The following is a 15,174-nucleotide window of genomic DNA, read 5'->3' on the forward strand; positions in this document are numbered from 1 at the left end:
GGGGGTTTCCACTGAGCGCAGAACTCGCTAAGCCTGCAGTGTGATATGCAGGGATGTTCTCTTGGTGCTAAAGGAGTCAGTCACGAACCCTAGAGTCAGGCACCCCGGGGGTTCATCACCGGCAGAGGGAAGGGATGAGCGGGGCTGGTCTCTGAAGACCTTTGGAGCAAGAGAGCCACATACTGACCGCCCCAGTGTGCCGCCCTCCAGATCCTGCATCCCATGCCCCTTCCCGAGGCCCGTAGGGCTCCGCTTTCCCACGGTTTCCCCGGCTCCCAGTCCAGTTCCGGGCCGCGCTTACCGGTCCTCTCCTGGCCGGCGGCGAAAGCGAGGCGGCGGGGCGCGCGCAGGGTACCGCCGAGGCCTGCTGCGGGAGGAAGCGGGAAGGGAGGTCTGCGGGCCAGCCCCGCCCTGCCCAGACGCCCGGACTGAGGGGCGGGGCCACATAAGGGCGGAGTCTCCGAATGGGAGGGGCTGTGTGGGCCGGCCTCGTGGGCGGGGCCAGGTCATGGGGTGAAGCTTGAGAGCCTAGTTTTTAAAGCTTTCTAGTCAGGGTCTGGTGGACTGAGGCATCCATTTAACTCCCAAAGACTCCCAGCTTGGCAAACCCGGTGTTTTCCAATGAGCACAGGACAGCTCGTTGAGCCTGCAGTGGTGTGTCCAGGGATGCTCCCTGGGTGCTGAAGGCGTCAAGGACACGCCTCAGAGGAGGGACCGCCGCTGGGGACGGGCAAGGAGATCTGCGGGAACTTGGGAGGACTATGGAGTAGGGCGGTGCCACGGTCAGGGGCGGGACCTGGCTGCCGAGTTTTGACACTGGCCTACAGCAGTGCGCTGCAAGGGCCAGCTTTCCTCAGGGTTCACACCTGCCTGTTTTGTTTTCAATCTGACATCTCTAGATGTTTCACCTTTAAACACTTGAGTATGTGTCGTGAAGTTCTGTCCTTCAACGCAGCTGTGATGCTCTCACACTTATCGACCGGTAATTCCCAGTCCTCTGCAGGTGTTTGACTCAGAAATGACTTCTGAGCCTTGTAGAAGTGATATGGGTTGACAGGGGACGGGGACCTCTTCACCTGCAGGGGTAACTGTGGGCTGTCCAGGCTGACACAACCCTGGAAGACCCAGCAGTGGTGAGCCTCAGTGGACACCAGCTCCTACAAACCGTCCTGTACCCTCCCTGACTACTCTCTATTGGTTCAGGAATCCTGAATCCTGGCTGGATTCTATGCAGTCAACCGCATCTGCAGAAACCTGCTGTGTAAGGCTATAGTTTTTAAGAGAGAAGTAAGATACAAGATACTAAAGATACTAAAAAGGGCTTGGAAGATGCAACTCAGTGTTAGACAGGCCAGTTCCTGGATTCTGTCCTCAGCAAGTGAAAAACAAAACAACATAAATAATAGCAGATAGCATTCCACATGGTAGGGGAGATTACAGACTCAATTGCTTGTTTCCCAAATATATGCATTGAATTCTGAGCCCCCAGAGTAATAGCATTTGTTGTAAGGAGGCAACAATGAGTAAGAGAGGTCATAGGATGCAATCACAATGGGACTGAGTCCTCTCAGGAAGAGACCCCACAGTGCATGGAGGGAAGACAGACAGGAAGAAGTATGACCAGATATAGCCATCCCTGCACCTTGATATTGAATCCATGCAGGTCTGCTTTCTTTTACTGTAAAGAAGAAAGGGTTTATTTTGGCCCATAGTTTTGGAGGTTTCATAAAGGTTTCAGTATGGTTTTATACCCGATTGAAGTGCTTTTGGGAGGTGGCAGAACTATAGGGAGGCGGGGCTAGTGTATGGGGACCAAAGTAACTGGTGTCATGGTCTTAGAGGGAACATTGGACCTCAGCCCCTCCTCCCTGAGACAGGACTCTAGTGCAAACTCTTCGCTTGGAGGCTGGCCCAGAGGGCACCGTGAGAGTGGAAAGGGAGACAGGAAAATGCAAACAAGAGGTTCACTACAAACAGGCCACTCTGGGGGCTTCTGGGGAACTCAGAGGTACCCTACCTGAAGTCTAACACCACCAGTCATCACATGTGACCGGTGCTCCTTGGGGACAGAGGTCACCAGAGGCAGGCAGGGGCAGAGCAGGGTGTCAGTAAGGCCTCGGAAAGGTTTGGGGACATCAGCAAATAAGCAGGGAAGCACAGTTTTCAGGACTTTGTACCATGTGCTCTGCTTGCCACTCATCCTCACGCAGCCTGGGCTGTGCAGAGCTGATGCCCTTTTATGGATGAGTGAGCCAAGTGGCAAGAGGTGCCCACTTGCCCAAGGCTACATACACTGCCTTGGCAGAGCATGCTGCCTAGGCTTAGCAGTCTGGGCTGAGCCTACAGCCATGGCTTTTCTTGAATAAGGCTGTCTGTCCTGAGCAAGTGAGTTGGTGAAAAGGATGGATGGATGGATGGATGGATGGATGGATGGATGGGTGGATGGATGGAGCTGGCTGTTTTTGATTGTCCAGTTTCTGTTAAACGGTGATGGCTCAGGGCTGAGATGGGGCTCAGTACCAGAGTGCTTGTCCAGGATACTCGAGATCCCATGCATAGACACACAAAGACAGCACACTGACACACATGCAGAGACAGACATACACGTGCATATTGTGCATGCATGCGCATGTGCACACACACACACACACACCAACTATCCTGTGGATAATCTGTCTTTTTTATTTTGAAATAAGGTCTCACTGTGTAGCGTTGGCTGGCCTGGAACTTGCTATGTAAACCAGGGTGGCCTCAAACCCAGAAAACCTGAGTCCAGCTCCTGAGTGCAGGAATTACAGCTACGCAACAGCATACCTGTCATCTCTTTTCAAATATTAAATTTAAAATATTAATTTCACATACAAAATGGGAGGAAATTTTCCCACAAACAAAATTTTCTTTCTGATTAGTTAGATGATGCTTCAAGTCACCCAGGGCGACCCCTCTGATACCCAAGAGCTAGCCTGGAATGCATCTCACCCCCCAAGTCGGTCCATCGAGGGCACAATGCCATCCCTGGCCTTTGTTTATACACATGGGGAAGTCAGTCCACTTTCACTGCTTTTCTGTCATGTCAATTGGCCTCCTGAGGATCTCTGCAGACAGCTGAGACCAGCCCCACAAGAGGCCCTGACTAGCACTGGGTTAGGCCAAGTATGAAGAAGATCTCACCCTAGCCCGACCCCTAGTCCTTCCTGGCAGCTGTGCGTGTGGCTGAGTGCTACCAGGAAGACAAAGCTGTCATTGAGAACCCACTAGTAATTTGCAAAACCATAAGCAAGAACAAAATTTTCCTGGTGCAGTGGTCATAGCACTTGGACCATGGCGCCCACTGACACAGGGGTGGCCCACATCGCCGTGAAAGGCTGGAGTGGGCAGAGGGGGCATTGTAGTTGCTATTTCCGGGCAGGAAACCGAGGCTTGCCTGCCAGTGAGTGTCTGGCAGTGCTAGGTTTGGACTCATTAGCAAGATTCTCCCTACAGGTCCCGGACTAGCCCCGAACCTAACCTTTGGAAACAATGGAAGACTTACGGCACTTCTCAGTGTGGACTCTGCTGTGGCTTCAGCGGTGCTGTTGTGTCTGTCTGGAGGACAAAAGTGGAATCCAGGAGCCTGTAGGCCACGGTAGGGACAGCTCACATATAGGTGCTGCTGCTGTCTGGAGACCTGACTCACTTCAATCTTCAGGGACAGCACCCGGGCAGCTCAACACCCCCTCAGGCCTTGAGGAGGCTGACCTGACGCTAAAGATAGGTTTAGCTGACTGCACACAAGGAAGAGCTGGCAAGGGGGAGGGTATACCAGAGCAGCTGGGAGAGCCAGTACATAGGGTCTCCTCATAGAACACCGGGATGTCCCCTCAGGACCTTGCAAAGAGCCTGATTATCTCATGTTTGGGGGGGCAGTAGATTATGAAAAAGACAAGAGGCATTTGTTAGGGTTTCTATTGCTGTGGAGAGAGACCATGACCAGGGCAATTATTAAAAAACATTTAATTGGATGGCTTACAGTTTCAGAGGTTAAGTCCATTATCATCATGGTGGAACACGGCAGTGGGCAGGAAGACATGGTGCTGGAGAAGGATCTGAGAGTTCTACATCTTAACACGCAGAAACAGGAAGTGATCTGTCTCACTAGATGTAGTTTGGGCATAGGAGACATCATAGCCCAACCCCAGAGCAGAGCAGGGATTTAAAGTCTAGCCTGAGCCTAAAACCGTGGCTTTCAGTGAATAAGGCTGTCTGTCCTGAGCAAGTGAGTTGGTTAAAAGAAACAAATGACACATTTCCAACAAGGCCACACCCACTCCAACAAGGCCACACCTCTCATTAGTGTCACTCCCTTTGGGGGCCATTTTCTTTTCTTTTCTTTTTTAAACTTTATTTACTTTTTATGTATGAGTGCTCTCTGCATGTACACCAGCATGCTGGAAGAGGGCATCAGATCCATGAGCCACCATGTGGGTGCTGGGAACTGAACTCAGGACCTCTGGAAGAGCAGCCAGTGCTCTTAACCACTGAGCCATCTCTCCAGCCCAGGCATTTTCTTTCAAACCACTACAGGATGTTAAACCCTGTGACATATTTTAAATGTCATATGGAACACATACAATACACACACATGTGTGAGCACACACGTGCACATTTATGTTGGGGATAAAACCCAGAGCCTCTCTCACCTAGATGACTGCTTTCCCTATCGGTCATCAAATAGGGATGAGCTATCCCTACCCCAGGAAGACTTTTAGATGGCTGTGGGCATGTGGTAAAGGCTGTAGACTGGGCTGTTTTTATTTCCAGCCAAGCTGAATGTGAACTCTGGGTTCGCAGACTCAGCTTGCCTTCCCTGAACATGAAAAGCCTGTGTGCGCCTCCAGGGGCTCTCATGTTCAAGGTACGGAGGTCAGTATGCTAGCATTATCATTTGGAGGGACATAATTCTGTCCATAGCAGGCAAGGCCCCATGAGCCCCATCATGGGACAGCACTGGTGGATGTATGAGGGACAGGTGGCTGTGCTTTACCCCCACCCCAGAGCCTACCTTGACTTCCTCACCTATCCTACCACACACAGGCTTGTTGGTTGGCCAGAGACGCTCAGACCACCCAGATGTAAGGAAAGCAGGGCTCAGGGACAGGAGGGAGGTGGTGGTTGGAAATGACGGGGTGGTATTTAGTGTTGCTAAACGACACCCTTAATGGCCACAGCGGTAAGTTCTTATTCCACTTAGAAATGAACAGTGGAAGCACGCCTTTCCCTTTGGTGGGCATCAGGAAGCAAGGATGGACATACCCAAAGCAGGGAGGGGCCCTGCTGGGGAGGCAGGAAGGAAACAGTCCAGAAGCACTCCCCCAACACACACACACACACACACACACACACACACACACACACACACACAGGAACAAGCCTCACGGAGGGAGCCACACATCATGTTTCATAGACCTGTAAGAAGACCTCTGAGAGGCTACAGCATCAGCATAGTGAGCCCATCTCACCCGTTACATGGGGTAGAGTATCCACACATGGGGTATGGATTTCCCATTAGGAACTGGTGTCCCGTAGCTGTGATCTGGGAGTCAAGGCCCTGGGACCAATTCCAGAAGACTCAGGACCTGGGTTTCCGACAGTGAGTCACTGCATAGCATGGGCTTCAAGGGTCTCATGATCTGGGAAGGGAAAAGGAGCATCATAGCAGCCGCAGGACCTGAGCAAGCTAGCGTCTCTGCCTCAGTGGTCTAGTCATTCCTTCTTCCCTGGACCACACCAGCTTGCACCATACAGATGTGTGGGGAGGATTTAGAAGCCTGCATGGCATCCAGCACTCGCCAGTCTAATGTAGTTACCATTGCCTCTACCAGTGCTCACACGTGGTGTCATAAAACCTACCGTCCTATGTCACTTTGAGTCTGGGATAAGCTGAGAACTGTGCTGTCAGTCAATGCTGTCCCTGTGCATGACAGCGGGCATGAGCTGGCGATACAGCTTAGGAATGAGAGCTTGCTGCTTTACCTGATTCCCTCTACCCACGTCTGTCAGCCCACAACTGCCTGCATCTCCGGCTTCAAGGGATCTGATGCCCTCTTCTGTTCTCGTCTGGCATCTGCATGCATGTGCACATACACACAAATGCACAGACCATAATAATCTTTTTAAAAAATGAGTACACAGACATTGATTGTCCTAGAGAACACACGGCCAGGGACAGTGCCGCCGTGAGCCACCGTCATTTCACTCCTGCAGCGATGCAGCGGGGTTTCCACAGCTCCACCCGAAATCCAGGAGTGATGTGCTTCCACCACATCACTTACGGCATGCTAGGTGACAGGAATTCCTAAACCCACAGCCATCTTCTGGGACCTATATCAGGTATGCGGTTTCCCATTGATCAAGGGTCATTATGAGACTTGCACTGTGCTTAAGAGATGGGTAGGGGTGTGGAGCAAGGCCAGAACACCACATAGGCCTGGTTGAAATCTTTCCCAAACCAGCACAGGTCACTAGGTCACTCCCTGCCTGGTCAGAGGATCTGAGGAAGATCGGAGAAACCTTTAAAAATGTTTGGACCCAGAAAGACAGAGCCAGAGAGAGGTGATAGTCGTTGGCATGCCAAGAAGAATGAACATATTGGAGAAACCAAGGCAACGGCAAGTCTGTGGTGTGTGGGACCTCCAGGATGAGGGTGTAGGGAAGAGGGCCTCGGGTGGGCACACAGGTGGCAGAAGATTTGCAGGGCTTGTGCTCCTGGCTGAGGTGGGGCGGTGTAAGATGATGAGAAATCCAGAACAGGGTGCTGCCCAGGTCTTAGATGCCAGGCAGGGCGAAGCTCCCGCCGCAGGCCCCTGGCTGCCATCACGAATGCTCCAGTTCACTGAGTGGCTGGTGAGGACTGGGGCTCTTGCAGAGGAGACTGGGCTGCTTCATGGCCCAGGGCTTACCCCGCCCCCACCGAGTCCCATTTCCTGTTTCTGGGGCATTACCCTTCTCCACAGCCTCTCACACCCATCTCAGCTCTTGCCTTTGGAGGTGGGTGCTGACACACGCATTTCCTTCTGTGTACCCACTAAGGTTCAGTCTCTGCAGGCCAAGTGATGCTATATGCCCCGGACTCAGGGTGACTGCTCCTTCTGGGACCATCCAGAGCACCCATAGACAGAGCGGTGACACAAAGTGCAAGCTACCCCTGCTCTCATCTTTATTCATCCTGGCCATGACTGCCACTCCACTTGGAGCCACGTCGGATTGCTCCAAGGGTGTCCTGTCACCCAGCGGTGCAGGGTGATAGCTCCAGAGACATAAGGGAGCGGTGCTGTGACAGAAGGGTTCTTAGCCACCAGACGGGGTCCAGGGTCCCTGAGGGGAGGCCAGCAGGATACAGAAGCACCACGGAGACCTGGCCTCAGTACTCAAAAGTCACAGTCTTGACCCGCAGGTACTCATTCAGGGCTGCCTCTCCTGCGAGAAAACACACACCGCTGGGAAACCTACCGCTGTTCCTTCCAGGGGATCCCTGAGATGAGCACACCTGTGAGCAGCCTCGCTCTCTCCAAAGATGAAAAACCAAGGCCCCAGGGAAGCCACATACCCAGCCTAGGTCGTCCTGTAGTAAAGCTATGGGTTTGGAATCCAGTGCAGGCAGGGGAATGCAGACCCAATCTGGGGCAGCCATTCTAGAACCTTTCCCGCCTCCCTACCACATTGTAGGATGGGTGCCCTGCTGGCTACCAGCAGCCAAGAAGTTGTCTTCCTGCCCACCCTGTGACTGGAATCTCCTGTATATATTCTTTCTATTTCCTGCCTGCTGTCTCAGCAGTGACATCGGGCCCCAAAAGGTCTCCCTCCCAGCAAGAACTGAGCAGCTACCAGCTATCTTGTCCAATGAGACACCCCAGCACTGGGGACAGAACCTGGCACTTGGTGGCCTTTGGAGGGTGTCTGCTGAGTGAATACAGGAAAACTGAGCCACTGACAGGGTTTAGTTACCCAGATCTTTGCCAAATCCAGACTGTTTGAATCCTCCGAAGGGTGCGGCCACATCTGTCTTGTTGTAGGTGTTGACGAACACAGTGCCTGCCTGGAGTCTGTCACTGACATACAGGGCCTTGTTGATATCCCGGGTGAAGACACCAGAGGCCAGGCCAAACTCTGTGGCATTGGCCCGGGACAGCACAGCATCCACATCCCTGCGGGGGAAGTGCAAGAACTCCCTGAGGGATGCTCTAAGCACCCACTTTTGGACTGGGGACTAGGGAAAATCAGAATCTGCTTCCCCAAAGTATCGAAGCCCATGCTCCATGGCCAGGAGATCCCAAAAGGAAAAACCTGTGCTGAGATTGCAGAAGGGGGTAGCAGAGAGAAAGATGAGGAGGGTCCAGGGCGTAGTTAATTATTATGCAGAGCAGATCTGGGCAGGGGGCCTCGTGCACGATGGGAGCCCAGAGAGGCAGCTTTGGGGCAGAGGTAGACTGAGAATCAGCAGACATCAGACCCAAGGTCGTGTCTGCCTGGCAGATACTGTGAAATCTGTCTACTGCAGTCAGCGTAAACTGGTGATGGTAGTTACATCGTGACAATTGGTTGGAAAACATGAAGACGAAAGCGTCATTTTGCCTGAAAAATGAGTCAGGAAAAGGTGTGGCCGGTCAAATGTGTCCACAGAGCTGTAGTCCCTCCACTGTGAGTGGACCCATCCTTCTCTTTACCCTGTGGCCTGGATGGCTCCTGGGCTCGGGTGTGTTCTGAGGCTAACTCCTGAGGAGCTCTGCTGCCTCCAGCTGGCTTCCACGGGACCTGGGCTCCAGGCCAGGGACCTGAGGCTGCCATGGAGAGATAGCCCAAGCCCAGGTGAGCATAGCTACTTCCTTTGTATCAGGTAAGTCCAGATGTAGCACAGAGCTGGACAGGCTCACTCCATCCAACCAACCTGAAGCATGGGCTCTTTCATGATTAAGACCCAATGCCACAGTTGTCCCAGGCTATTTGGACAGGACCAGTTTAGTTCTCAGCAGGACACTATAAGAACAAGACCCTGTAGGCTGTTAGTAATACCGGAAGTGGAGGGCAGACACAGGGAAGCAGGGACATGCAAGGAAGTTGCCTTTTATTCATCTAGGCCTGGAGGCCATCCTGGCCCAGGAGAGGGAGGGCAAAGGGAGCCCCGTGTTCTTCAAGAGGCCTATGCAGGCAGCCCAGACACTGTGTACAGGTTCTTCACTAACTCGGTTTCCTTCTCATGGACCATCTCTGACAGCTGATGTCAAGACTCCAGCCACAGAGAAAAAGCTCTGAGATGCTGTAGGATAATGCTTTTGTACACTGTAAAGATTTATTAAACTCATACTGGTTTAATAAAATACTGTTTGGCCAGTAGCCAGGTAGGAACTATGGGTGGGGCATCCAGACTAAGAGAATTTTGGGAAGAGGAAAGGAGAGACATAGTTGTCACCCAGACGCAGAAGAAGCAAGATGAGAATGTCTCACTGAGAAAAGATATCAAGCTACATGGCTAAACATAGGCAAGAATTATGGGTTAATTTAAGTTATAAGAGGTAGTTAATAATAAGCCTGAGCTAATAGCCCAAGCAGTTTATAATTAATATAAGCCCCTATGTATTTCTTTGGGACTGAATGGCTGTAGGACCAGGAGGGACAGAAACTTCCATCTACACTGAGAGGTGTGGTGAATCACATACCCGTCAGCAAACCGAGAGATGATCATGATGGGCCCAAAGGACTCCTCTTTAGCAATGTACATGTGGTCCTCCACGTTGGTGAAGACGGTTGGCTGAAAGAAGAAGCCTGCAGGGGAGACAGTGGCCTGAGGCAGGTAGGAGGTGCAGGTCCCTGACTGTCCCCTCCCTATTCAGGCCAGGGCCTGGCTCACACAACACACTTTTCACTATAGACCCAGGTGCCTCATCTGCTGCCTTTCAGATAGAATTGGCCAAGAAGAGTCAGCCCTGATCTGTCCTATCCTTGAATGGGTTCTAGAAAATTCTCTACCTTACTGTTCAGAGAAAAGAAGTGCCGCCCTCATGTTCCTGGGGGATGTACTAGCCCCACTGGATCTCTCTCTTTGCTCTGTGAACAGTGCTTTCCCCAAACTTTGCAGCCCCTCCCTCTCCCCCTCCCCCGCTAGGGCTTGCCATACTGTCCCCAGCCTCAGGGAACTCCCACATTGGTGATTCAGGAAAGTTTGCTTCACATGAGCTAATTGATGAGTTGTTCTCTGATTGGGACACTGGGGAGCTGTTTGCCAAGCTGAGGAGCAGCAAATGCAGATAGCAGAAGATGAGAAGCATCTAGAGAGAGTGGGTGGGTGGGGGTTAAGGGCAAATGAGGCCAAGGAGGCAGTCAGGGAACTTGCCCCTGGAGCAGGAAGGCACTGCTGAGCATTGGAACCCAAGAACTCTCAGGGGGTGAATAACAAAAAGTCAATGACTCACAGGGACACTTGGCAAGATAAGCTGCAGAAGGTGGCAGGGATGCAGGAGAATCAAGGTATAAAGGAGGTGCCAAACTTAACAGAACCAGAAGGGAATTAAAATCAAAGGGTCAGAAAGAGGGGTGTGCCCTTTCTTCCCCTCTTCAATTCCATCAGTTAATGAGAGCCTCCTCTGTGGGGCTCCTTATGGGGTGTAAAAGGCAGACAGCAAAGGTAGGCAGGGTATGGAGCTGCAGTGCTGTGGGCAGGCAGCACAAGGCTCCATCCATGTGGCTTCTCTCCTGGTTTAGGTGCCTAGAACTGAGTAGATTCCAGAGAAGCAAGTGTGTCGGGGTCAGACACTGCTTGTTTCACTTAAGAATGGGCCCTACAGGCTCATGTATTTTAATGCTTGGTCCCCAGCTGGTGGAACTGCTTGGGAAGGACTAGGAGGTATGGCCTTGTTAAGGAGGTGTGTACCTGGGGGCAGGCTGTAGGGTTTCAAAAGCCCACACCATTCTCTGTCAGCTCTCCCTGCCTCATAGATGTTATCTAAGATGTGAGCTCTCAGGTGCTGCTCCAGTGCCGTAACTGCCTGCCTGCTCCATGCTCCCCATCATGATGGTCATGGACTCGCCCTCTGAATCTGTAAGCTCCCAATAAACCCTTCAGTAAGTTGCCTTGGTCATGGTGTGTTAACAGCCATAGAAAAGTAACTAAGACATTCAATGAGATGATTATTGAAGCCAAGTGCCTGGTGCCATTCAGGTAGAAGTATCTAATTCTGGCTGTGTCAAGAGCTCTAGATGGGTGACCTGAGCCGTGTGTCTATGAAGATCTGCACCATCTCAAAGATGGGCCACTCCAGACAAAGGCTCACTCCTAGCTAAGGGCAGCTGGCCACCAGTGGTGGGACACTGTGGCATTGCCACCTGTTGCCTAGCAACTAAAGCATTCCCTGGAGGGAGAAAGGAAGCTCACAACACTCAAGCAAATGACCTAAGATACATAAGGCCCCTGCCAACCGCTCACTAAGCAGTGAAAAGGGAGATGAGATGACAGTGAAGCTGCCTCCAAGTTGTTCCAGGATGCAGCTTTTGGGAGTCATCACCCAGGCTCTGTGCCTTTGAGCCATTCATGCTCCTGTGAGTGACCCCAATAAAATCACTGGCTCATTAAGCCAAACGTGGATAGGACCGTCTCTTTTGGTGGTCACTGGTGCCCTATCTGGGGTGAGTGGACATTAGTTTATTTGTCTTCCCAGAAGTTACACAACGCAAAAAACAACTGCTCAGAAGAGAAACCAAAGAGCAAGAACCTTGAACTCAAGTCAGAGGAGACTGACGCCATGGCGGAGTGATGCAATAGCAACACCCTGCACGGCAGATTACGCCAGCACTGAGGAATGTTCTGGACTCCTCCCTCACCTTCCCAGTTCCAGAGCTGGGTCTAAAGGGTGACCGAACAGTCAAGGGCCATTACATCCAAGATCCCAATTTGAACTGGAGGCCTGGATCCTGACCACACAGGTACTTGGCCTTCAGCTATGTCCAGTTAGGGCTGGGTTGAAAGCCAGAGGTCTAGTATTTGCTGCCTCAGTTTACCCAAGTGAGATGGAGAACTTCACTGACCTGGCCTCGGGACTTGGTTCCCACCACAGACCAGCGTGGCCCCTTCCTTCACACCACGCTGGCAATACTCCACCAGCTTCTTCAGGTGGGCCTCGTGGTTCTGCGGGCCATGGTTGGTGTCTCTGTCCAGGGGGTTGCCAATTTTCATCTTCCCCACTTCCTCCACCTGCAGAAAGTCCTCGGGTTAGGTCGTGCTCAGTGCCACAGTCAGTCCTGGGACAGCTCCCACCTCTGCGGTTTATACTGACCACAGGTCCTTGAAGGAAGTGTGGAAGCCATTTCCCAGCTAAGGGGGCTTTCTCACTCTGACTCCAAACCTATCTACTACAGGAGTCTCAGTGACAGACAGAGGGACATTGAACAGAGAGAAAGGTCCAAGGCCCAAGTCTACCTACCGCTGCTTTCATTTTCCTCTGCCTCAACAAATCCTTTGGGAGTGGCCCCCTCTGGGAAGCCTTCCCTCTGCTTCTGCCACCTTCAAAGTAAGCCTAGGCTTTGGAACATAAAGATGCTACTAGGGTACCACTGGAGAGTGACAGGAGGTGACCTAATGACTCTGGAGTTTAGATGTCAGAAGGACAGAAAATGAGTTGGGGCTCACAAAGATGTGTAACTCCAGTTCCAGAGGAGCCGATGGCATCTTCTGACCTCTGCAGACACCAAGCATGAAGTGTACATACACACGTGCAGGATAAACACACATCTACATAAAATAATCCCTTTTAAAACAATAAATCAGGATGTAGGATGAAGAAAGAAAACACAGTTGCACAGAATCAATGGCCAATCAATCACTGCTCAATCAATGGCCAATGACAGATGTGTTGGCCTCTGGGATGGCCGGCCCCAGTCCCTCTCTCGTGTGGCCTGGCTCCCAGGCTCCTGAGCTGGAGTCATAGGATCAGGCAAAGTTGTGTCCACCCTCATTCACTTCAGGGTTCACCCTAGTCGCCAGGTACGCTCGGTGGCTACTGGGTGTCAGGTGTCATTTGTCATACAGCAAAGCTGCTCGCTCCTTTCCTGTCCTTGTCACCTTCATACTCAGACCTATTCCTGACTATTCTGTTTGGTCCTGGTGTCCTCCCAAGGCTCATGTGTTGAAGGCTTGGCTGCCAGGCAGAGGGGGACCTGTGGGGATGTGGTGGGACCTTTAGGAGATAGGACACAGCAGGAGGGATGAGGTCACTGGAGTCATCCCCTTGAAGGCCATATGGGGACCCTGGCCCCTTCCTCTCTTCTGCTTCCCAGAACCATGAAGTGAGTGTTTGCTCTGCAGTGCACTCTACCACGATACTGGCCTCACCACAAGCCCGGTGCAAATGGGGCCAAATACCATGTACCCCAAAACTATGAGCTAGAGCAAACCTTGGTTCTATAGGAATCATTTCTCTCCTGTCATCTGTAACACAGGCCTTTCCCCAGGAAATGTTCCAAAATGGCCATGTTACCCCACCCTTTTCTCAGGGTGTCCTAGCCACAACGTATGTAAAGTGACAGGCAGACTCGCCACCGCCACGCCTCAGCATCCCTGCACTTTTCGGTTGGGTTCCTGCCTGATCGCCGTGATCCAGGATGGGCTACAGTTGCCACAGCGACACCTCCAGCCTCAGGTGCTGTGGTCTTGACACCATTGTCTAGACTGAGGATGGGTCGGGTCTCTGGCTGGACCAACCGGTGCCCCCCCCCCATAACTTTAGTCTAACAGTTGGAAGTTGTCCCTCTCTGGTTTTATGTTAGAGAAGTGTCCGTCTGTTCCTGTCAACCTCACAGGATGAGGCTGGTCACAATGATGCCAGTTCACAGAGAACCCCAAAAGTCAAGATTTAAAGACATTCCTTGCTGGGGCTGGGGCTGGGGCTCAATGGCAGAGCAATCATCTCACTAGCCAAGGCCCTGGGTTCCAGCACCACAAACAAATAACAACAAGCAAATCATACAGTCCTACAGGGCCAAGAAGACCCATTCGTTCCTGGGGCTAGCCTCAGTCTGCCCTTTGGGATTTTATGTTACCCAGTAACTCCAGTGGGAGCTGCTGCTTGGCACCTGCCAGGTCCCCAGAAGGTGGCAGAAGCTGCCCCCCTCACCAAATGGCCAGCTTGCAGCAACGACTGCCTAACATTAGGGGCTAGGTACCCTCTGCACACAGGCCCTTTGGTTATGTCAATTTGAGCTGAAGACTCAAGAGAGCTCTCCAAGGATCCTCTAGTGGGTGGTACCCAACGAGAGGAGCCCAGGCCCTCCTTACTCGGCACCACTGCCTCTCTCGCAGCCGGCCCCTCCAGCTCAGACTCTAGCCTGGAACTTACCACTTTCTGCACGAACTGATCATGGATGGAGTCCTCCACAAAGAGCCGGCCTGCCGCAATGCAGTTCTCCCCTTTGTTGAAGAAAACGGAGCTCATGCCCTTCAGAGAAGCGGAGAAATGCCAGGTCACAGATCTCCAAGTGCTTCTGCCCCACTGCCCACCAGGACTGTTAACTCTTCTCAGGGAAGAGCGGGTATGCCTGCATCCTGCCCTCCTCCCATGGGTCAGGCTTGACCTGCACTGGGCACATAGGTCCTGTGCAATCTTCAGCCTGTAGAGGCAAGAGGTGGCGGTGGGAGTGAGGACACAGGCCACATGGTAAGAGGGAGTCATATAGAGACCTCATTCCCACCATAAGGATACTGTTCACATGACAAACAATGGGGAATAATATATCGGGTAAGTCTGAGCTTTCCTGGACCCCCAGCCCATAGGTAGACTCACTGGGTGGCCCAAAAGGTACCAGGTCTCCTTGGGACCCGACTGGAGAGGTACCAGACTGCACGTTAACAGGGTTGGAAAGCAGGACTGAGAGGCACAACCCTAGTTCTGATGGGGAAGCTCAACCAAACACACCGGGTTAGGGAGTGGCCACCTGTAGCCCAGGTAGGAAAACCGGGGAGATAGGCGCACATGCTCTCTCTACGTGGTGCTCGCCAAACCATTTTGGATTTCGGACCTTCCACTCTTGTAGCGTGAGTTCCCCCCATTTTCAATTATTAAATTATATCTGTTGTTCTTGAGCTGGTCTGGTTATTTATCGTACCGACTCAATACGTCAACATAGTTCTAGGGAAAACATGCAGGAGTGCAG

The 15,174-nt window shown here is 52.1% G+C and overlaps 1 protein-coding gene across 1 annotated transcript in view; it reads right to left on the reverse strand.

Annotated features, from left to right (window-relative positions):
* Positions 1 to 7,171: 7,171 nt before the first annotated feature.
* Positions 7,172 to 15,174, reverse strand: part of Aldh1l1 (aldehyde dehydrogenase 1 family member L1) — a 47,184-nt gene continuing 39,181 nt past the window's right edge. Inside the window, exons 19-23 of the mRNA XM_038317985.1 lie at positions 14,361 to 14,459; positions 12,055 to 12,220; positions 9,693 to 9,798; positions 7,984 to 8,183; positions 7,172 to 7,455 (exon numbers count right to left, since the gene is read on the reverse strand). Of these exons, the coding sequence (XP_038173913.1) occupies positions 7,400 to 7,455; positions 7,984 to 8,183; positions 9,693 to 9,798; positions 12,055 to 12,220; positions 14,361 to 14,459 (627 nt within the window). The 3' untranslated portion in view covers positions 7,172 to 7,399. The remainder of the gene's footprint in view (positions 7,456 to 7,983; positions 8,184 to 9,692; positions 9,799 to 12,054; positions 12,221 to 14,360; positions 14,460 to 15,174) is intronic.

This window comes from Arvicola amphibius, chromosome 2 (assembly GCF_903992535.2).
Source record: "Arvicola amphibius chromosome 2, mArvAmp1.2, whole genome shotgun sequence".
Classification (NCBI taxonomy): domain Eukaryota; kingdom Metazoa; phylum Chordata; class Mammalia; order Rodentia; family Cricetidae; genus Arvicola; species Arvicola amphibius.